Source organism: Alligator mississippiensis, chromosome 1, assembly GCF_030867095.1.
Source record: "Alligator mississippiensis isolate rAllMis1 chromosome 1, rAllMis1, whole genome shotgun sequence".
NCBI classification, from domain to species: Eukaryota; Metazoa; Chordata; order Crocodylia; family Alligatoridae; genus Alligator; species Alligator mississippiensis.
The window spans coordinates 28,823,823-28,847,022 of record NC_081824.1 but is presented as its reverse complement, the minus strand read 5'-3'; the positions used below and the strand labels follow the sequence as shown (position 1 = coordinate 28,847,022).

Here is a 23,200-nt window from a genome sequence, read left to right as displayed (position 1 = left end):
AAAGTCATCATCTGTGTTTTGTATCAGACAGATGAGAGATGGGAGTGGAAGGACTAAGTCTCAGTTTTGTACACAATGGTTTTGAGATCACAGAAGTAAAGGGGGTTAATGTCCACATATTCATACATGGGATAGTTTTCAAACAAGTCAGCACTATTCAGTTTTACTGATTAATACACGAATTAGATGACATTTAAAATTATGATAGTAAAAAAAAAAGTAGTATAGACTTTCCCAGAATACTGGACTCATAACTCATTTTAATACTCTACATGATTTGTAAGTTTGTTTTTTTTTCTCTTACTGTAAACTGCCTTGTTGGGAATATAAATCTATAAATAAATAAATAAATAGTAGACAGTCTTTCCTATGTCCTCCTTGAAAGAGGGAGATGCAAGAAATGATGGAATCGTGGAATATTTGAAGACTACTGTGTTCCCTGTACAAATACTACATGTATCATTATAGACTTATTAATGATTGTATCTCTAGCTAAATAGTTAAGAAAAAATGGTTCCTGACATCTAAAAAAAAGACAGTGGGAAGTAATGAAAGTAAATCTCCAGCACTGGCACGTTACATACAACAAGTGTTTTGGCATTTCACCTTTTCCCGACTCCCTCCTTTCCCGGTGCTTGGAAGGGGGACAGAGGCAGTAAGTGTGGCCAATGGTCATGAGAAATAAAACTTTAAAGCTTTAAGTCTTTGCCACAGATGCTATTTTGAGCATCCTGGTGAGATAGAAGATTAAATACTGAGCAGATGGAGAGAGTCTCCTAGCTCAGCTCAACTTGGCAGAGGACAGACAGTGCCTGGAATAATGTATCATAATACATAATGCATGGGGGATTTAATTAAATTTCTCATAATGCTTTCTGGTACAGCTCTTATCCATAGCATTTTCATGTTGGCTGTTGATGGAGCTTCCCTTCAAGGCAATTACACAAGGAGCCATCAAAGCAAACAGCCATATTGGAATGTCTGAATCTGCCAAATTATATTAGATCTTGGCTACCAAAAACAAGCTAGTTCTTCTTGACCACTACAATACATGTGGGATCATAAAACTTACCCTAAGGCCTAGGACACCCACTTTATCATCCCAGGTACTTCATCACTTACAAAAATACAGTCCCAAGTAGTCAGAATTACAGAGTTCACACTTGTCTTCATGTACATCTGCTGGATCTCCTTTATTCTGACTTAGTACTAGTAAAGTTCAAGTGTGTCCCCTCTTCTTCATTAGCTTTAGCAAGTTCTCGTAGATTACTGCATTAGTGACTTCTCCAGAGGGAGATTGGTTTTCTTGTCTAGAAAGCTATAAGTCAATCCAGGAGCTCTACAGAGAGCTATGAAAGAGGCCTTGCACACGATGACAGACAGGGCTGCCATAACATGCAACTGAAGGTGTACGAACACATTACTAGCTGGTATCAAAAAAGAGCTAGCATTTAACCAGACAGTCAACATCTAGGCAAGGATGAATGAGGAACAAGCAATGGAAGGCACACCAGACAGCCTGAGATGGGTATGAATCAATGCAGTGTAGTACAGCAGCTCAAAGACCGCTGTATAGTAATTATGAACACATCCATATCAACCCTAAAGCAATAAATGCATTGCAAAAATTAGTCACTCCTGTTCCAAGGAGAATTACTTACCGCAACTTAAAGAAGCCAAATAAGTCACTTTAAAAAAAGAGTGTGTGGATGCAAGTTACAGTTAATCCAATTCAATGGACATAGGCACAGAAGTGTTCAGTAAACTCCAGAATTGTGTTCACAATGAATTTTTGGGAAAAATTCTTTAATGTGGACAAGACCTCAAAGATGCATATTGAACAGAGCTTGTAGCCAAACTACGGGGCTTTGAAAACTTTTTGAATATGGTAGGAGGACTCTTGGCATAACCAAAAAGATAAATATAGTAAGATTTCATAATAATATGTCACTTCATATACTGGCATTCTATTTACTACAGAATACAATAAAACCTCAGTAATAACAACTGAGAGATACGTAGGGGAAAAAAAGTGTTAGATGGTACTTACAAATATTTTGTTAATACAGGTTTCCCTTGCCAACCACGGCTTTGCCAACCATGGTTTTGAGAATTTACACTTAATAGTCCTTATAGAATTTTGGCTACCACGGTATACAGTTCTGAGTAACCATGGTTTTCTGTGGCTGTGCACCACCTGACACCTGCTATTTTTCCCATAAGCCTTTTGTCTTGCCAACCACGGTTTTGCTAACCACAGGAACTTTCAGGAACCTAACCCCAGCGGTTGGTGAGGGAAAGCTGTATACTAAAGTTTTAGCAACAAAACAGCATAAGAGCAATCGGATATTAAGCCTGTACTGAGAAGATTTTTTATATGTACAGTATACAGCTCAGGGTGATGGCAAAGTGTAAATGAGTAATATATTGTATTTCTGGTCATTTAGCTTCAAAGGCTGTTTTACTAAAGTCATATCAGCATCAGAGATGTTTAAAAGCAACTTACATCTATTTAAGAAATTATCTATGTTCTTGTTTTTCCTCAGTGCTGGATAATCCAGATCAAGAACCAATGAATTCAGGCCATCCTGTAAAATAAATAAATAAATAAATAAATAAATAAATAAAAATTCATTATAATCACGCATCTGGAACTTCCAAAATTAAAAGCTATCCAAATTATTGTAATAGCTGAAGTTCTATACAACTCAAGCACAGACTACAAACCTATCATGCAAATCAAATTACCTGGAGGGACTTATTGCCACAGGATGCTATAGAAGAGAATATAACTAGATTAAAAAAGTAATTAGGCATACTTCTAGAGGATACGCTCATCAAGGACCAAACCTAACAGTCAGTATGAACTCCCAGCTCAGTAGTTCCCTAAACTTATGACTACTGGTAACTGAAAAGGTATGGCAAGATACAGAAACTTGAGCAGTCTACTCCTACCCTATTTCTAAAATCCACTGCTTTACAGTATAAGCCTGTGGTCCATGGACCCCCTAGGTCTAGGGTGTTCATGAAAGATGACTCTGATCAATAAGACGTATGTGAATATACCACAGTTACAATTCAGAGTGGTCTACACCTCCATTAGAAAATTTTTAGGGGTGCACAAACAAAAAAAGGTTGAAAACCATTACTCTAAAGAATATGCAACTTGCCAAGGTCACAGATTGGATACAGGGCTGGATGGATCCTTGGTCTCACCCAGTATGTCATTTCTTAAATTACACCCTGGGGAATTATGCAATTATGTGCCCGCACAATTTTGTGCATAAAAGGCATGAATGCACATAATTGCATAATTCAGCATAATTTAACTACAGCAAGTTCTGTGCCTCTACCTCCATGATGTGGAGCTGCGCGACTAGACAGCTAGGTAAGTGGGGAGGGGAGCTCCTGCCTGCAGCATCCTCCCAGAGCCCCCAGTGCCTGCTCTGAGCCCACCCCCCACCAAGAAGAGACCTAAGCAGCCCTAGCTGCAACCCACCCCATACAGATCTGGGGTGCACATGCCCCCCCCCCATGCCCTCCTGGGGTGCAAACAGCAGCAGGAGCTGCTTCCCCCATGAGCTGTGGCTCCGCGCCCCCCTGCCCTGCCTAGGCAGCCCCTGCCCCCTCCATAACTGCAGGTGGCATTGATCTGCCCAGCCCCCACACCTCTTCCCTCCCCCCTCCCCTTCCACCACACCAGACTTACCAGCTGGAGGCAGCTGTGTCAGAAATTGGATTGGTATTGGCCAATATGCCTCCTTAAATAATAGGCTAATCAATATCAGCCCTAAAAAGCTCCATCAGTGCAACCCTAGTCAGTAGGTACGGGCTGTGCGCCATCAGGCCAGGCCAGCCAACCAGCTCAGTGCGCCTCCACCTGGGGCTGCCAGCACTTTACCAAGAAGCCACATGTGGAGGCCAGCAGAAGCCTGCCCAGCCCTATGGCATGCAACACCATGCCTCCATGTGCAGCTTCTCACTGGAGTGCTGGAAGCCCTACGTGCATCTGGGAGCTGCGCAACATTGGGCCAGGTGGGAAGCCACACATGGAGGCATATAGTTGTGTGCCATCAGGCCAGGCAGGCTTCTGCTTGCCTCCACATGCAGCTTCCCACTAGAGTGCTAGAAGCCCCATGTGGAAGCATGAAGCCCACCTGGCTTGATGACGCATGGCTTCTGGTCCACAAGCCATAGGGCTGAGCCAGCTGGCTCTGTGCCTCCACATGGGGATTCTAGTACTCCAGCAGGAAACCGTACATGGAGGCACGAAGCCTACCTGGCCCAATGCCATGCAGGTCTGACCTGCAGTGCCACAAGCCCCACAGGCAGGCATGAAGCCAGCCTGGTCTGGTCTGAAGGTGTGTGCCAGCAAACTGGTCCAGTTCCATGCCAGGATGTGCAGGCCCTGGGAATCAGCCAGAGACATGCACCACCAAGGGCTCTGCCTGCTCCAGCCATGAGCAACCTAAGGACCCGCTGCTGCTGAGCCACCAGCAGCGGGGGAAGTGCACCATAGGAGAGTAGTTGGGGGGCCCCCACCTTTACAATCCCCCCCCATACATATACCCCACCCCCCAACAATACAAAGGTACTTGCATTTATTTCTAAAGTAGGCTTAAATAGTGTTATATTTAGTTTAATTTGTAAAACAAAATTTTAAAAAGTAATTAATTTTGCATAATTTTGAGTTCTGCACCCAGCCCGCATGCTTTGCTCCCACACTCATGCGCGGGAGGGCCCTGGCCCTGGCCAGCACACACCGGGCAGGGCCACTGCCGCAGTTGCTGAGGTACTTGTTCAGCTTGTCCAGCCCCCAGCAGCTCCTCATTGACTCCAGGTAGCAGGCAGGGAAGCTGCAGCTGGGCAGGAATGCAGAGTGTGGGGCTGGGGCTGGTGCTGGCAGGAGTGGCAGGAGCATACAGCTCAGGTGAGCAGGGTGCGGGTGCGTGAGGGAGGGAGGGGGGATGTGGGAACTCCCCCATATACACACACACGCACACACACACACACACCCTCCCATAGGGGACAGCCCCCACTGCCAGCAGTAGCAGGCAGCTGGCCCCCAGGGTGCTCATGGCCCGCGTAGGTGCAGCTGACTGGTGGCATGTGGCTCCAGTCAGTTCCAGGAGCTGCACATGGTGGCAAGGAGCAGAGCCAGGCCAGCTGCTTCTATTGTGTGGGGCTCACATGCAGCTTCCGGCTCTTGCGCACCACCAAGCGATGGAGCTGGCTGCCTGGCCCTGCTCCCTGCCACCACACCTAAGTCCCAGGACTTCACCAGGAAGCAGCCCTGCATTTCTGACAGAGTACTGGTGGTGTGCGAGTATTGGAAGTTGCATGTGAGCCCTGTGTGATACAGGCAAGCTGGCCTGGCTCAGTTTTCTTGCCACCATGCACAGATACTGGAATTGGCTGGAGCTGTGCGCCACCAGGCAGCTGCACCTGTGTGGACCACAAATACCCTGAAGGACTGCTGCCAGATGTGAGGGCTGTGCGCCATGGGAGGGTATGTGGGGGGATCCCTACTCCCCTACCCTCCTTCACACCCCACACCCCCATCCTGCCCACACCCCCCCCCAAGATATACACACAGCTACATCCCCCAACATACCCTACATCCCCACACAGCCATACAACCTCACATCCCACACGCGCCCCTGACAATACACCATACACACAACCCACACCCCACATACTCCCCTCCACACAAAATTACAAGAGTAAGAATTTATTTTTGAGCCATTATGCAAACACACTAGGCAAGCACACATAAATCAGAACAAAAATATTCTTTTAAATAAAATCAAAATATGTTATAGTGGATACTTGAATTTTAATACATGATTGTGTTTTTTCCAGCTCCAAGCTGGCAGCCCACCCTCCCAAAAGGAGTACTACTGTGGACAAGGGGAAGAACTTCCAGTGGCAAAGGTCAGGGGCTAGGAGGCGGGACTTCTGGTCCCAATATGGTGACTAAAGGGCAGGGCTACCCTTGTGGCCCTTGACAGCTCACCAAAAAACTCATTAAGCAGCCCTCCAGCCAAAATAAACCCCCGACCCCTGACCTAGAGAATCAGATCACCCAAATCTCCATCCATAACAGGAGCTGGAAGAATTGAAGTACAGATGAGGTGACAAACAACCAAAGGATAGGGAAAAGTAACTTTTGTACTGTGATAAAGAGGTACAGAAGAACCACAGTCCTCAGCATAAATTGGAGTGTCAGACTAGACTTTTAGGAAAATGATCCAAAATTTGGCCATACCAGACACCAAGAGAACCATCAGGAAAACGTCAGCTATATAAGGCCTGCAAGAAGTCCTCTGAAAAAACTGATTTGGGAGTAGAAGATCCTCCCCTATTTTTACAATTTTGTTCTAAGAGTGGGGAAAGCATAACCAAACCACTCCCCTACACACCATCAAAAAAGGAGAGAGCATGTATCTAATGCAGCTAAAAGAGACAGAAAAGAAAACAGGAACTACTTGGGGGGGGGGGGGGGGAAAACAAGCAAAAAGCTATTACCTATCACTTCATGAATATTCAATAAAAGGAGAGACACTGGCTGAAGAGGAACAAAGAAGCCAGTCAGGACTCAGCTAAGGGTTGTTGAGTGGGTCTAGGAAGGCCTATGTGTTGAGGGTAGGGAATTCGGGTATTTTGAGAAAATACCTTGACATTAATGAATTGGTACGCAGGTCATCACTCAGGCATCAGGAGTGACAGGTACAGACCATATGACCGCACACAGCCCCAAAGTATGGAACAAGCTAGCAACTCTTGCTACATAATATTGCTCCCAATTATACAATTTTCGTAACCAAATAAGAAAATATGACTAAATTGCTCTGTGTGTGTGTGTGTGTGTGTGTGTGTGTGAGAGAGAGAGAGATTTATTATATATAATAATGATAAAAAACTTGTATCAGTCATTTAAGTTCTTCTTAGCACTGGCCACATCTCATAGCTAGTATGCATACATGAATTACTGCCATTACAGAACACACAAATACATTCACTATTCTGCCTGAACCATAGATCATTTGGCATTCAGGAAAAAACTTTTTTCCCCACTCTTGTAACTTTTTTTTCTTTTACAAATTGGGCTTTAATATGTAATCTCAGGTCCTGAGAAAAACAAAATGTGTTTGTCTGGCTAAAAATTATAAAATAGAGCCAAACCACTAAGACATAATCCAGATGCTGAAGGCTATTAAAATACACATGTGCATGCACACACAAAGCACAACATGGGTATCTACAGATTTAACTGCATTAGAAAGTGTAAAAAATTATAGTTATTTAAATGGCTTTGGTGCCATTGGGTTGAGAAGCAATTTTATATTCCTTGAGTGCAATAAAAAAAAAAAAAAAAAAAAGTTATCAATGCATTCCTCACTGCATGAAAAGACTTGATAAATTCCTGAATTTTACCAGGTGGGTACACTTAAAACGGGGGCAGGTAAATTATGGCCCACGGGCCAAACGTGGCCTGCCAGGCCATTCTATCTGGCCCACGAGGCACATACAAAAATTAATATTTATTTACTCCAGGCTGCCTGTCAAATCTGACAGGAGCCCAAGTCAATAGGACCCAGGGGAAGCCGGCAAGAGTCAGGAGAAAGGCCAGCCCCCTCCCCTCCCCAACCTGGAAGTGTCTGCCTGAGGCTGATTTCCCTGCAGTAACTGCTCAAGCACCACGTGGCCCTGCTGGACCACGGGAACAGGGGAACGGGTACCCCCGGGGCTGGGGGCAATGAGGGAGAGGGAGAGAAAGAGCAATGAGGCAAGCACACAGTGAGTGTGTGTGTGTGTGTGTGTGTGTGTGTGTGTGTGTGTGTGTGTGTGGAGGGGGGGAGGCAAGCACTGTGTGTAGGTGTGTTCATAGGGCGAGTCCTGTAAGCCCCCCAACCATACACATCCATCCATACCCCTCTTTGCACTGCCACATAGCCAAACCCCCACAGCCCAGCCATACCGCCCCCCACAAACCCCATACCTACCCACACCCCACATATCCACACATGCTCCCTCACTCCGTACCCACTCCACCACAAACCCCCCACTCACACCCACACTGTCCCCCACATACCCACACACCTACAGCCCCCCCTCCCCCCACAATTTACAAGAGTAAGACTTCATTTTTAGCTATTGTGCAATCACTCCTATGTACACTTCACAAACGCATGTAAATCAGGACAAAAAGATTTTTGAAATCAAATTAATGTATGTTGTAGTTGTTTGATTTTTAGCATATAATTTGTTAGGGAAGGACTTCTGGTGGCAAAGGTCAGGGGTTAAGGGGCAGGACTTCTGGTCCCAAGATAGCAACCAGGGGGTGGGGTACCTGTCAAGGGGCGGGGGTACCCATGAGGCCTTTGACAGCTTGCCAAAACTTGGTAAGCGACCCTCTGCCCAAAATTATTGCCCGCTCCTGACTTAAAATAACTGATCAACTGTACAGAGCTGACCTACTAGATCATAAACAACCAACTACTACACCTCCTTGCAAAAAGGAGATAATGCAAGAGTTTTTTTTTTTAAAAGACAGTTCATGCCCTAAACCAGCCTTTGTAAACATTGTGGTCAAGCCTCAATATCATAAAATGTGAGGTGATAAACATTACATTAAAATACAGGAGGAAACTTAGGTCGTATATAAAATGTACTAGCATCTTAGTATAAAAATGCAAATTGAATGAAACATAATGCTGAGATGGAGGCATTGTGAACTCAAGAGTAGGCTGGGATATCAATCTGCAATAATGAGCTGCACATATTTGTTAAGGACCCTCAACCACCCAAATACTACTAGTGCAAAGCTCTGAGCCTCAGAGAGCTGAAGAGGAACATCTGAAACAGACTGAAAAAGCAGGCCGTTCCACTCCTTAAAATATCAAATGCTATGAAGATATTACCAATGTATTACCATACTTTTCAATGAAAGCTAGCTACTTACCAAGTCCTTGAAAGCATTGCAGATTATAAATTAATCAGAAATTCAAGTAGATTTAAAATGCAGTGGAAGAGAGAAAATTCCTGCATTAACCCTTTGAAACAGTCATCTGAAAAGACCTTTTGAAGAGTCAACTGAAGAACTGGGCTACTTGTTATGGTAAATTCAGTGATCCACAAACACACTATCCTTCAACCTTCATGGAAAACACCAGAGGAATCTATACACATCCAGAGAGAAGCCCATCTTGGAGCCATAGTGACAAGGGAGACTTTCCTAATGAATGTTGTATTTTGAGGCCTTGCATCTTTAAAGCTGAATTTGAGACCGTCTTACATGATTCACATGACACTGTGTAGAACCTGCATCTCAAGTGTATGCAAAGTTTTTGTACTGACACCTGGAAAGCAAGCAGAAGAACTATGTGCTAACCACATTCAAATACTGGTTTGCACTGGATCTAACTTACTGGTTTAATGCCCTTGCACGGAGAGCAGCGTAGGTGGGAACAGAGGAGAACAAACATTTCAAGGATTTCCATGCATCAGTGCTTTTGACCTTATCTGCAGAGGTACAGTAAGCTGCAGGCGTACTATATCTCTTGGAGGTCTTTTCTGTCCTTTTCCGTCTGTGACATTTAGATAACAAACCTCTCTCTCTTGTAACACTCTGGGGGATAAAAGTATTATTAGAAATTCATCTATTTGTGAACTTTGCACAGCACCCAGACCTTGCACTACAAAAGCCTGCTACTTCTACGTGGTGCAATATTTGATTGATTAGAAAGGCAATGGGATAGGAGAACAATAAAATCGCTTTAAGACATTATTTTTTTATGCATCAAAATTGTTTGTGCTGCACAAAACAGAAAATAACACTGATCTACCAGTTCTTGTTAGAGAGCTACTTCAACATCAAGCAAGTAAAAAAAATAACAATTTTAACATTAGCCTCTTGCATATTCCTTTTGCAACAATTCATCAGCTAAATGAGTTTTAATAAAAATTAGGCTACATGTTAAATGCAATTGTATGACCTCAATTATGTGCTATTTCCAGGATCAAAGATATACTAACAAAATTCATAGGAAAGGTGATTTTATTCTAAACAACTCTCATCCCTCAGCCACTTAGAAGTTAAACTGCCTTGCTGTAAGGAGTTAGTTGGAAGAATAAAACCAGTATCATCCTGACTCATGAACAAAGGCTGCTAGATGCAACTGTGGTACAAATGAACAACAGCAATGATTTCAACATTGGCCATTTTGTTTTTGGGAAAAGCACAGCCTAGCTCTTAAATTCTCCACTGGGTACTGAGCACTTAAGTCATTGATTTCTAATGAGAGACCAATCAAACAATCCTAAACTGAGGAACTTCAAAGGAAGGGAGAAATATCCCCAAAAACATCAAGGAGCATTTTCCACAGAAGAAATGGAAAAGTTCCAAGATGTCTGCTTGCTCCAAGACATCGTTTAATACTGTCACCTCAGCCCTTAAAAAGCTTATTCTAAAATTTCAGGAAGCACTTTTGGAACAACCTGCAGACAAATCCAATGTCATTTTTGGCTTACTTCCATTGTGAAAAAGTCTATAAGCAATCTTAACTAAATATAAATATAACCTATGATCACACACACACAGGGTTTTAAATTCAATTCAATTTCTGCATTAAAATAGAGAGGGGAAAGGGGACCAATGCAGTACACTAGACCAAATGGACTATGGGTCCCACCCACCGTTAGTTCCTACCTCTAAAGAGTGCTTTTGGAGTACTGTACTAGTGCTCCAGGGAAAGATGGAAGAAATCCTATCGCTGGCAAGATATGGGACAATCAATAATAATAAGAAGAATAATAAATTTATCACCGTCTACTTCTTAGCCATAGCAATATATCTCATAGCTACTAGTAGCAATATGGTACCACAGCTCACTTGTATAAATTAATGAACTATGTTGAATGTAGTTCTATACACGATCAATGAAAGTCGAATTAAGTTACAAACAATCAGATTTAAAACCTGCATACAAGTTATTCGGATGAGGGCAATTGTGTGAGATGTGGAAGAGAGAGAAAAGAAGTTATGAAGTTAGAACTAATGACTGGAGTATAGTGGGATTGTCTCCGATTTCATAATACTTGGCACAATGGGATCCTGTCTCCTATTAGTAACCCACAATAGAAACAAATCAACCATCACCAAATATGAACTGCAATTACAATCGTCATAAAGTGGGTTAATGATGATGACTATGGCTTATACCATCATCTGGGTTTTTGTCATCCCCCAGAACCCCTCAACAAAACTGAATTCATAATCCAGCCTCAGTGTATTTTGTAGGTGGACCAAAGTTCTTACTCTTATTGCACAGATTTAACAGTAAAACTTGCTCTTTTCCCAAACTCCACTAGCTCTCTCTCTGTATTCTTCCCTAGACAGACCAATATCTTACTTTGTAAATTTCCTGCTAACTCTTAACCACTATTTTTATGTCTGCTCTAACAAGTACACGAATGACTACCTTGGGACAAAAGCACTGGAGCGCCTCTCTGGTTGTTATGAATGGATCAATATGTTTTTTATCTCTATATTCAGGAAAAAAGGTATCAAATTATCATCTCCCACATCATTGCAGTAAAGTAGTATATTAAAGTCAGACAAAAATTAAGCAGTTCAATGCTAGTTAGTTAAAAGTGACATTGTCATATTTAAAGTATCTATTATTTCATTGTGAATCACCTTGGTTGTGGAAAATTTATGCTGGTTAAATTCGAATCATTCTCCCTTCCTAGCTTGCTGCAATTTGTGTTGGTAATAAGAAACCAATAGCTTTTATGTGTAGCTGTCAATGGGCAGTGACAGAAATTAAAGATCAAGTTATGCTATTTTGTCTGCACTAGACCACTTGAAAATTTCCTAACTTGTGACAACAACTTGTAATCATTCTTTGAAAGACAAGCAGAAGCTAGGGCTGGGTGGCATGTAGCTTTGTCTGTTCCAATGCACTGGAAATCCAACACATCAGAGCAGAATCGATTAAATTGAGTCTACAGAGCACACAAGTTGACATGCCCAGTGCTGCATTGCATGCACTTGTATAAATGGCGAAATGTGCATCAGCACGCAGAAAATGATGGCAGTGCACTTTTGAACTAAAACACCTTTGATGTGTTTTAGTTCAAAATTGCGCTGTCACCATTTTCTCAGCTCTGATGTGCACTGCACCATTTGTACAAATGCATGTGCTGCAGCACCGGACATGTTTCAAAGCACCCAGCGCTGCAGAGCATTCATGTGTTCAAATGCCCTTAGAGATTAACTGGCTCAGAGGCATGAGCTTTTGTAGGCAACCAGCCTACTTCAGATGCTATCAACAGAATGCAGAAAGAAAGGTATTTAAATAGTAGGTTAAGGGACAAGGAGAGGGAACACTGATGAGAGAGGCAAAAAGTGGGCATATTAAATCAGTGGGGACCAATCTTTTTGGTAGATGCCCCAAATTAGCCCCAACCCCTTCCCGAGAGCCACTTCAAACCCCTTCTTCTGCCCAATCTGTTGCTCTGCTTTCTGCTCTTGGACCTATCTGCCACTGTGCTACCCATCCCTACCCAGATCTGGTGTGTACTACACAGAAGCTGCTGTGCCACAAATTGGCTACCCCTGGACTAGATGACTAGGGATAAACAAAGCAGTTAACATTAAGGGACACTGGAGTTAACCACTGGATTTAAGAGCTAGTCCAGGTAATAGAATAGGAATCCATAGTCTTTTCTAATTAATGCAATCCAGTCTGTGAATGATTTCTGCCATTTCATGTTCAGGCTGGTTTTTGAGTTTTGTTTAATGACAGCTACTCATGTCAGGAATGGAACATCCAGGAAGGCTGGGATCTTTCTGGAAATGATATCAGATCAATGCCCTTTCATTCTTTTTTACATTGAATGGTTACACACATGCAGAAAGCAGACTTGATCAATCCAGTCTGCTAGAACACATAAGTTGACGCGCTCTAGCAGCCTTGTGCGTCATGGGCATCAGCGGCGCAGCGCACCTCATGCTGAGAAAGTTCAATATGCTTTATATCAAAGCACACTGCCACCATTTTCCCAACATGGAGGTGCACTGAGCCACTGATACGCTTGATGCGTGGGGTGCTTTTAATTAGTGAGGAAAGCACCAGTGCTTTTAATTAGCGTGGCTCACTCATCAGGAACATGTGTAAAAATGCCCATAGGGATTGTTCTGTCTGGCCAACATAGACAGCTGAGGGGCACTGTAAGCAGGTGATGGGATAGGTGATACTGATAGAAGAGCAAGTGAACAAACCCCAGATGTTATAATTCACGTTGTTTGGGCTAGTGATAAGTAAAAGGTAGGCTTAAAATGTGGTTAGCCAAGTGAGCCATTTCAAAATGTTCTTTATATTTGCTATAAGAAAGGCTGAAGTACCTTACAGTTTAACTCTTTACCAACATATGTTTAAGCTCTAACTTGTTGCATTCACCTATAGGTAGGGACCTACCTAAATTGTGGTAGAAGTTTACAGCATAGTGGCACCTTTAATCTCACTCTATTTGCCACATGCCACCCCCCAGCCACTAAGGGGCCGAGAGGCAGAAACCCTGGCATTAACTGCCTCGGCCACTCAGCAGCTGGAGAGAGGTCTCCAGTGGTATCCCCCAGGGATTGGTGCTCAAGTCTGTGCCATTAACATCTTTATCAATGACCTGGATGAGGGGGTGGTTTGTGGATGACACCAAGCTGTGGGGAAATGCAGGCACATCAGAGGATAGGGTAAGGATCCACAATGACCTGGACACACTGGTCCTATGGACTGAATGGAATCAGATGAGGTTCAACAGGGATAAGTGCTGGGTCCTTCATCTGTGTAGGGAGAACCTTCACCATAACTATACAATGGGTAGTGGACCACTGGCTGGCACAGCATCTGAACGGGACCTGGGGGTGACAATTGACCAGAAAATTAACAAGCCAATAATGCGATGAAGTTGCCAACAGGGCAAACGGGACTCTGGCATGCATCAGCCAATGTGTTGCCAATAGATCCAGAGAGGTGCTCCTCCCCCTCTATTCAGTGTTGGTGAGGCCACAGCTGGAGTACTGTGTCCAGTTCTGGGCACTGCACTCCAGGAAGGATGTGGATAAGCTCGAGAGGGTACAAAGAAGGGCTACCTGCATGATCAGGGGCTTAAGGGATGGGCCCTATGAGGAGAGACTCTGGAAACTGGGTCTGTTCAGTCTAATTAAGAGAAGACAGAGGTGACCTGATAGCTGCCTACAAGTACGTTAGGAGTGAACACCAAGATCTAGGGGAGCAACTCTTCAGAAAGGCACCCCTTGGGAGAACGAGGACCAACAGGCATGAGCTAACTGAGGAAATATTTAGGCTGGACATAAAGAAAAACTTATTTTCTGTAAGGGTAACTAGAATCTGGAACACACTCCCAGCAGAGGTGGTGCAGTTGCCATCCTTGGAGGTGGTCAAGAGGAGGCTGGACAAGCACCTCATGGAGTTCGTTTGAACCCAATTACCTCCTGCCCATGGCAGGGGACTGGACTTGATGATCTTCCAGGTCCCTTCCAGTCCTTTGATTCTATGAAAGGAGTGGGGGGGAAGAGGGGTGGTTCAGTGAAAGGAGTGAAATTAAGGTGTCACTGTCACAAACTTCCACTGCAATTTAGGTAGATTCCTATCTATAGGCAATAGATTTTGTGTTACAATTTTGAACATTGGTGAACATTCCTGGGACAAAAAATTATACTACAGTAAAACAGACCATCCAAACTGAAGATAAGTAATCCAGGAAATGACACATTCTCTGTCTAGGCCTCAAGATATGTCATTCCAACCAGGAAATATGTTATTAAAGTGATTTCACTGTTCACTTCCTTTTTCTGTTATTACAGAAGATTCAAAAGCCAACAGGAATAAAAATAGCAGGATCCAAACAAACAGGTTGTTGCCAAAAGCAAAGGCAACACTTTTGTCTCTGCCCCACAAAATGCTCTACTTATGCAAATTAATTAAAAATATTCTTTTATCAAAATTATATTTCTACAACAGACAGATCTAAGCTAGAAGGATACACACACACACACACACACACACACACACACACACACACACACACACAGATATTCACCTGAACCCAAAGCAAGGATTTCCCAAACCATTTCCCTGGATTTTCCATTCTCAGCAAGCCACTTAAAGAGTTTTCAGATCAGAATCAAGTGAAGGAAAACAAGCCAACAAAAGTCCTGGAAACAAACAAGTCCGCAATGCTTATACTGTTCACTGACAAAAGCCCCAACACAATGAGAGAGGGGAAAAACAGACAAAGACAGGTTGGAGAGCTGTATATCAAATTTAGCTCAGACAAATTACATTGGTATTAGTGCAGCGGTTCCAAATCTGTGGTACAGGTACCACCAGTGGTACACAAGACAACCTGTCACTGGTACGTGTTAATAGATTTATTATAATTAATTTATGACAAAAATTTGCTGGTGGTACTTAAGGTTGTATCATTTTAAATTGGTGGTGTGCAATCTGTCAGAGTTTGTGAACTACTGTATTAGTGGATAAATGTAGACTAAGCTTGTTTAAACCATGTGAAAAAAGCAACCTTTTTAATAAAACTATGGGATCATTAAGAACATATTTCATACTCCTAACTCATTAGGAACAAGATGGGGAAAGGGCCAAAGAACCATACAGTATTGGATACCTAGAATGGCAAAGTAGTTCCTAGGGAGAAATGCCATCTTTTATGTTTTGCCTTTAATTGTGACAGACAATTTTAAACCTAAAATTAGACCTCTGTATTTATTACAGCATACTACTTCTGCTTTCATAAACAAAAGAGAAGGTGTCTAAATAGGCATTAAACTTCCCCAAAGGAAAAAAAAATGTTCCTTTAATACAGGGGTGGGCCAAATGTGGGCCGTGGGCCAGATGTGGCCTGCCAAGCCATTCTATCCAGCCCGTAGGGCCCCTAAAAAATTTAGAAAATTAATATTTATCTGCCCCTGGCTGCCTGTCATGCGGTCCTCAATGGCTCACCAAAACTCAGTAAGCAGCCCTCAGCCCAAAATAATTGCCCGCCCCTGCTTTAATATATTACTCAATGAAAAGAAGTTAAAAAAACTGAAAGGAACCAAAAGTATTTCACTGTTGCAGACTAATCTTGTTACAGACTGATGTCTACTGCTACCATGTTCAAGTTAAATTCTTAATGTTTTCATTTCCTAAGTAGCACCTAGAGAAACAAAATTAAAATCAACAAAGAAAAGGGTTACCATTTGCTCCCCTACAAGATAAAATTAGAAACATACAAAATTTACTAGAAGAGTTGTACTAAACAAATGCTTTTTTTTTTTTAAAAAGAAGAGTAAAAAAACAAAAACAAAACCCAGCTACAGTACTAAACTGGATGAGTGGTGAAAACCATGGAACAGATTTTCAAAAATGTTTAGAAAAATAGGAACCTTACACTTCGGGAATAGATACGTTTTAATATATACATAGATAAATTGATACTCTATTAGGCCTTCCACTAGTGTCCAAACTGTCATATGGATTGTGGAATTGTATACTGGGTTGGAAGAGACCTCATGAGCCCAAGTGCCTTCCTTGAAGTAAGATCAAGTATACAGAGCCTTAAATGGTTTTCCTCTCAATTTATTTAGTCTCTCCATACAATTTCAGTAACAACTGAAAATCAGATTAACATCCACATGGCAGCATCACAACAATGGGCCCTGGGCTCGAGAATGCATCTCCCACCATGCCTCACCAAGCCTGATTTGAATGACTTTCAGGATATAGTAATAATCACTTGCTTTTCTCCTAAAGAAAGAATTATATGAAGAAGGGTCAACTGACATCGACTATTGGCAGATTTTAACATTCTGGATATCTGTTACAAAATTAATAGTCATACATTAATTAACTTAGTGGCAGAAGGCAGGGCAACACCTTACTAGCTGTTTTAAGAGAGTCATAACCTTTCATAAGCTACAGCATTTGCCAAAGTAAACTGTTGCCCATGAAACCTTATGTCTTTCTGAACCAGTTAGACCCCAAAAGGTGCGACACTGCCCTGCCTTCTGCCTAACTAGAGATTAACATGGCCAATGACTTCAACTGACATCCACTGAGGGCCCCCAGTCTTCACTGGTCTATGGGTAACACTAAAGAAGCATGTAATGTACTCTAAGCAATGGCATTGCTTTCCATGCAAAACTTACATTTTTAATTTTCTGAGATAACTAGCAAAAACTGAAGTCAGAGGGTACTGCAGGTCAGATGTTGTCCAGAACTACAGGTTGTAGACTTGTGATACAGAGAATTCATGGCTTAGACCGGTGATTCTAAACCAGGGTGCAGGTATGAAAACATGACAAATCAAAAAGAAAGTATATAAAAACTTTTCATTCCATCCAGGAAGAGCACACACCTGTGCGGGCCGGGAGCGATCCGGGGCCCTTTTTTCGCGCTGCGGGCTGTGGCCAGCAGCCCGGACACGCTGGGTTGGAGAAAGCAGGCGACACGCTAGAATTAGGCACGGACGCTTAGTGGTTGATTCAAGATTGTTTACTTACACCGTAGATGGTCGCGGGGTAGGCTGGACAGTTTCCCAGGTAAAGCTCCGCTTAAATCCCTATGTTAAGGACTCGGACAAAACTCTGACTCACACGAAGTTGTCAAGGCTCTGTGGAACTTTTTGCGTGCAGGGAAGAGGGATGCGTCGAGGATTGCGCTCGGCGACGGGGAGAAGAATCGATAGGTGATCAGTCTATCGATCAGCCAGCCGCAGGTCAAATCTCCGCAGAGGCACTCTGCAGCGTGCTCGAAGTTCTCCAACTTGGGTGGAAACCACCCAAGCCTCTTATACGGCCAGCAAGCCAATCACTAGCCGCCACGTGGGAATAATTTAGAAACAACCAATAGTGGGGGGTCGAATTTAAATACAAATGGCGGGAACTCCTTGCAACGTGCATTTCTATGCTGCAAAGAAGAAATGCATCCTGCAAAGAAAGCTTCAAACGGCGGGAAAATAATTCAGCGGTGCCAAAGAGCACACAAACAAAAATCACACCCTTGGGTTGTGACAACACCAACTGCTGAAACTTCCTTAGCCTGACGAAGGGTTTTTGAACCCGAAAGCTTGCTTAATAACTATTCTCCAACTATTTGGGTTGGTCTAATAAAAGATATCAAATTCACCCAAGGAACCTTGTCTGCCTATAAAAACAAAGGCACTTGACTAAGGAAGAATATTAAATAATAGTACAAAGCATGGTAGGAAAAGGCTCAGGCAAAATGAGTTGCAATTAGCAGGAAAGAAAGGCTCTAGAAATAAGAGGAACATGGAAAAAAAAACCTACAACCAACACAAACCAACACACCAGAAAATTATTGTGTCACTACAAAGCTGAGAGTGGGCATTTCCACAGTGACTGATCCTGAAGTTGGTGCTAATTATATTTTCAGAAACAACCTGGGTGATGAAACAGAAAATACACTTACAAAATCTGTGGATGACACCAAGCTGGGAGGGGTTGCATCACAGAATTAGAATTCAAATGATCTTATAAACAGGAAAAATGGTCCAAGATCAACAAGTGTAAACTCGGTAAAGACAAATCCTTACAAGGGAGAAATCAAATGCACAAATGCTCGATGAGGAATACCTAGCTAGGCAGCAGTAAGCCAGAAAAAGATCTGGGGATTATAGTGGATCATAAACTAAATGAGTCAACAATGTGATGTCATTAAAAAAAGTGTCATTCTGGGTGTATTAATAGGACTGTCATATCCAAGACTCAAGAGGCAATTATTTCTCTCTACTTGGCATGAGTGAGACCTCAGTTGGAGTACTGCCTCTAGTTTTGAGCAACATATTTTAAGAAGTTATGAACAAACTGAAGAGAATCCAGAGAACAACAAGTATAAGAAGCTTTAAAGGATGACCTGTCATGAAAAATTGAGGGAACTGGGTTTGTTTAGTCTAAAAAAAAAAAAAAAAAAAAAAAAAGGAGAGAACACTTGATAACTGTCTTCCAATTTGTACAACATAGGAACAGAAAGGATGGTGGTCAATTATGGCCATGTCTACTGGGGGCAGGACAGGAAATCACCTTAGTTTGCAGCCAGGAACAAATAAATATTAATTTAGGGGCCCCGCAGGCCAGATAAAATGGCCTGGTGAGCTGGATCTGGCCTGTGGGCTGTATTTTGTCTGCCCCTGGTCTAGTAAGATCAGTGGTTCCCAGTATTGTTAGACTGAGGACACCCATCTATAACTTTTGCAAATTGAGTGACACTCCATTAAAAAAAATAATTTTATTATAGTGCTTACATGCTTGAAGAGGGACTGGAAAGGAGGGTGATTAGCCAGCAGGCAACAGCCTACACTGCAGTGAGTAGAGGGGGAAGAGGAGAAGCTGGAAAGAAAGAGCCTGCACATAATAGAACTGGAGCCCAACTGGAGCCCAAGTTTACCTTCCTTATTTTCTCTCTCTCTGTGGCACACTTATAATCTGTCCTGGCACTCCAGGGATGCCACAGCACCCTGGCTGATAACCAATTGTTCCAGGCATATTTGATCCTGCTTCAATACAGGGGGTTGGGTGAGATGATCCCTGGTGGTTTCTTTCAGCCATATACTTCTAAGGAACTTAGTTTTCAGATGGATTCAACAGATAGAAAAGTAAGGGGAATGCAGGGAATGAAAATAAAAGTAATAAGTTCTGAAGGTACTTACCTGTTGAATACAACTAATTTAAATTTCAGATATTAAAACAGTCCTTGTTTTAAAAGAACTGAAACTACAGACTTGAAGATAGTACATCCCTTAGTTAGCAATCCATCTTATTTTTACACTGTATTTTGTATGCTATATACATTTACACCAAAAAATTCACCATTTGCTTCTTCCCATACAATGCGACTGCATTTTCTCCTCAGACTCCAGCAGTGTTGAACAAATGCTGTGTTTACGCCTGGCGTGGCACTGCACCATGAAACATTCAGTCACCTAGTATAATCTGATCTGAGGCAAAGTCACTATATGTTTACAGGTTCCTGAGTTGGATTTAATCTTTGGTCTGGCATTGCTTTCTGGAATTCAGAAAAGCATAAAAATGCATCGAGTCCTAAAATTTAAAAAAGGCTACTTAAGTAGTTAAGTATAAGAGTATTATGGGTAATTTATTTCCTATTGATTTGGTTATTCCAAGGCTTCCAATAACAAATAATACAGCAGGCTGTTTTCCTCCCAACAAGAAGCAAAAGCATTCTGACAACCCTTCTCCCATACTCAGCTACATGTCAGCTCAAATGAAGGCTTCCCAAGCAACCAAATCAAATTATATTGAAATGAGAACTTAAAAACTCTAACAGACTGTTAAAATATCAAACTAGAACTTTGCACCATCAGCCAAAACTAGTATGGTTACTAATTTGGTATCTCATAGAAATAAGAGATAGAAAAATATTTCTGATATTTCATTGATGTCTCTTACCATGATAGGGGTATTTGAACAGGATAACTATAAACAGATAATTAGGACATGGACACACACAACACTTAGAACGGCTTAAATGTTGTTTAAACCTGAAATGGACAAACATACAGGCCTACTAAATTGATTTTTATCTGCCTTGAAGCACTACAAGCAGAACCTCCCTCCTGCCAGGAGAACTATGCTAGTGACAGGGTATGATAATTTTACACCTCTAGCTAACATAATTCTCTAGCAGAACTACAAGCAAAAGTGCAGGCATTTAAAGACCTTGAGAGTCAAACAGATAAATGCCTAGCAGGTTTAGATGCCTCCAGGGTTAGGTGGCTACTGCGTGCAAATGCTTTAGATTGCAGTTTATGGACGGAATGTGCATCAAGCCAACAACCCAAGTCCAGAGCTATGTGTCTTTTTTATAACTAGCCCTTAAACCAGAGTTTTCGCAGGCCCCTGGTTTGTCTCTCATCTTCTAGGTACTAATTAGATGTAGCTGAGGCCTGCAACTGTGGCCACTAATGTTCAAAAACACACATGCATCAAAACTGGTACCTGTGAAGAGAAGAACAATTAGCATGAGAGGAATGGAGAGCCTGGTTAAAAATATGAAATTAAGTGCTTGCTAGTCTTGCAAAGTGAGGGCTGAAAGAGGATATGACTGCTCGCTATAAATACATCAGGGAGGGAAAAGCACTATTTAAGCAAATGGACAATGTTGGCAAAGGAACAAATGGGTATAAACAGACCATGAATAAATTTAGGCTGGACATTAGGAAAAGGTTGCTAACCATCAAAGGAATTAAGCTCTGTAACAGCCAGAGTAGTGCAGGGAGAAAGCTGGGGCAGCAATCAATCTCTGCACATTCTGGGCACCAGGAGGGGCTCTTAGGCTCTGACCCCAGCAGCATAGCGTGGCCCCTTGGTGGCAAGGTTGTTGAGCTCACAGCTTGCCTTTTTGCCCCTCTCTGCTCTTTCCTTTAGGTTTAAAGTTTCTAATGCAACATTCCCTCATTATCTGAATGCCCACAACTGAGTTTCTTCAACGAGGCTGACTGCTTCCTCTTAAAGGGTCACCCTGCCCTGTTACACTCCCATATCCTAGCTGATAGATTTATTAGAAATGCTTACCCCCAGACCTGTATTTTCATGTGCCCATTCTTTTAGGATTCTGTGATGGAAATTATTCAGCCCCTTCCTGAGCACTCTTAAATCCTTATTTTGCTTCTAACCATGGTTGCAGAACTTTTCATCTCTACATCCCCTCCCCCATTATCCATCTTATTTTTACCCACTGTCAACATCACCCTTATTAAAACACAGAGATATGTCATTCAATTTCTTTTGAGACCTAATGCTTGATATATAACAACTACCAACCCAATACTCTGCCATATTCATTCCTCTAAAAGTGAATTATTAAGATGATTAGAAGAACAGTCATTTAGAAGCCGAATGGGTTTTGTTAGCACATCACTAATAATTCAGCACGTGAACAGCAAAGAGTATTAAAGTCCGTGATATTTCTTACCAAATTTTCTTCCTACTTACCTTGTGGATTACAAAACATGATAGTATTGCATCAGTAACATCTTTCCTTTCTTCCCCAAGTCTGTCTCTAAAGGTCTGACTTCTACTGGGGAATTGTTAGCAGGCACAAGGATGGACCTCTTAGAAAGAGTTTCTTGAACCTCTTGGAAACAGTTTCTCAGAGGCCTTTAGAAAGTATCAGTTAGACAAGATACCTGGAGAACAATCTGATTCTTAAAAATGAAGTCTTCCTTATTTCTGATACACACCTGGCTCACCAATAACTATGGCTCCCCAGCCTGGATGGTACTCACTGACCTATATGCTTATTCTGTCCAACACACTAAATACATTTCCCATTAACATGGTTCCAAAGTGAATTAGCACTCTTTTTTTGTGCCTGGCCTTTTAATTATATACTCAGTTATGTGGGCTATACTATTAAATCTTATTGATACACTTAAAATTAAGCCTCCTGAATACATTGTACATGCTATAGAAAAAGCAAATTTTATGCATCAACAGGCCATACTTGGATTACGTTTCATCTCTACTCACCTCTCTGCACAGCAACCATGCCCTTCCTTATATTATTTGTATTTATATAGCTGAAGAACCTTTTGCAAAGTGCAAACTCAGCAGGAGTTTTGATATTCTCACTTTATTCTTACTGGATCTTTAAAGCATTTTATTTTTGGCTGGTTATTTCTTTTTCTAATTCCTTTCTGCCTATTCCTAATATTCTTCTTGAGGTGGTTTTCAATCCAGTCAGCTCTGACATCCTGACTCATCAGTTTTTACCTCCTTTCTTGTAACACTGACAATTTTTTGCCCTTTCTACTTGAAGAAATCCCAGGCTTCCTCCACATTTAAGTGCTAGCATTCTTCAGTCCAGTCAGAAGCTAGTTCATTAACCTGCTCCTAAAGCTTAGCATTTTGAAAGAGAATGAGATCAAATTGGTTTTTTTTTCCACTTAAATGATTATGAGTTAATTTGGTTTAAATTAAGATATTTCTATCCATATCTGACTGGGGGAGGGCCTATAACAGGCTCCTGAAACAATAGGAATAATACAGGAATAGAACCCCCTTCCCTTCCCTATTTTTTTTCACAATTCTTCAAAAATAGATTTTGCCCAAATTCCATGTTATCCCTTCTTATTT

The 23,200-nt window shown here is 42.1% G+C and overlaps 1 protein-coding gene across 1 annotated transcript in view; it reads right to left on the bottom strand.

The window, feature by feature from the left end:
* The window catches only part of ROCK2 (Rho associated coiled-coil containing protein kinase 2), a 165,975-nt gene that overhangs the window by 94,343 nt on the left and 48,432 nt on the right, over window positions 1-23,200 (bottom strand). Inside the window, exon 2 of the mRNA XM_059729599.1 lies at window positions 2,507-2,588. Coding sequence (XP_059585582.1) covers window positions 2,507-2,588 — 82 coding nt within the window. The remainder of the gene's footprint in view (window positions 1-2,506; window positions 2,589-23,200) is intronic.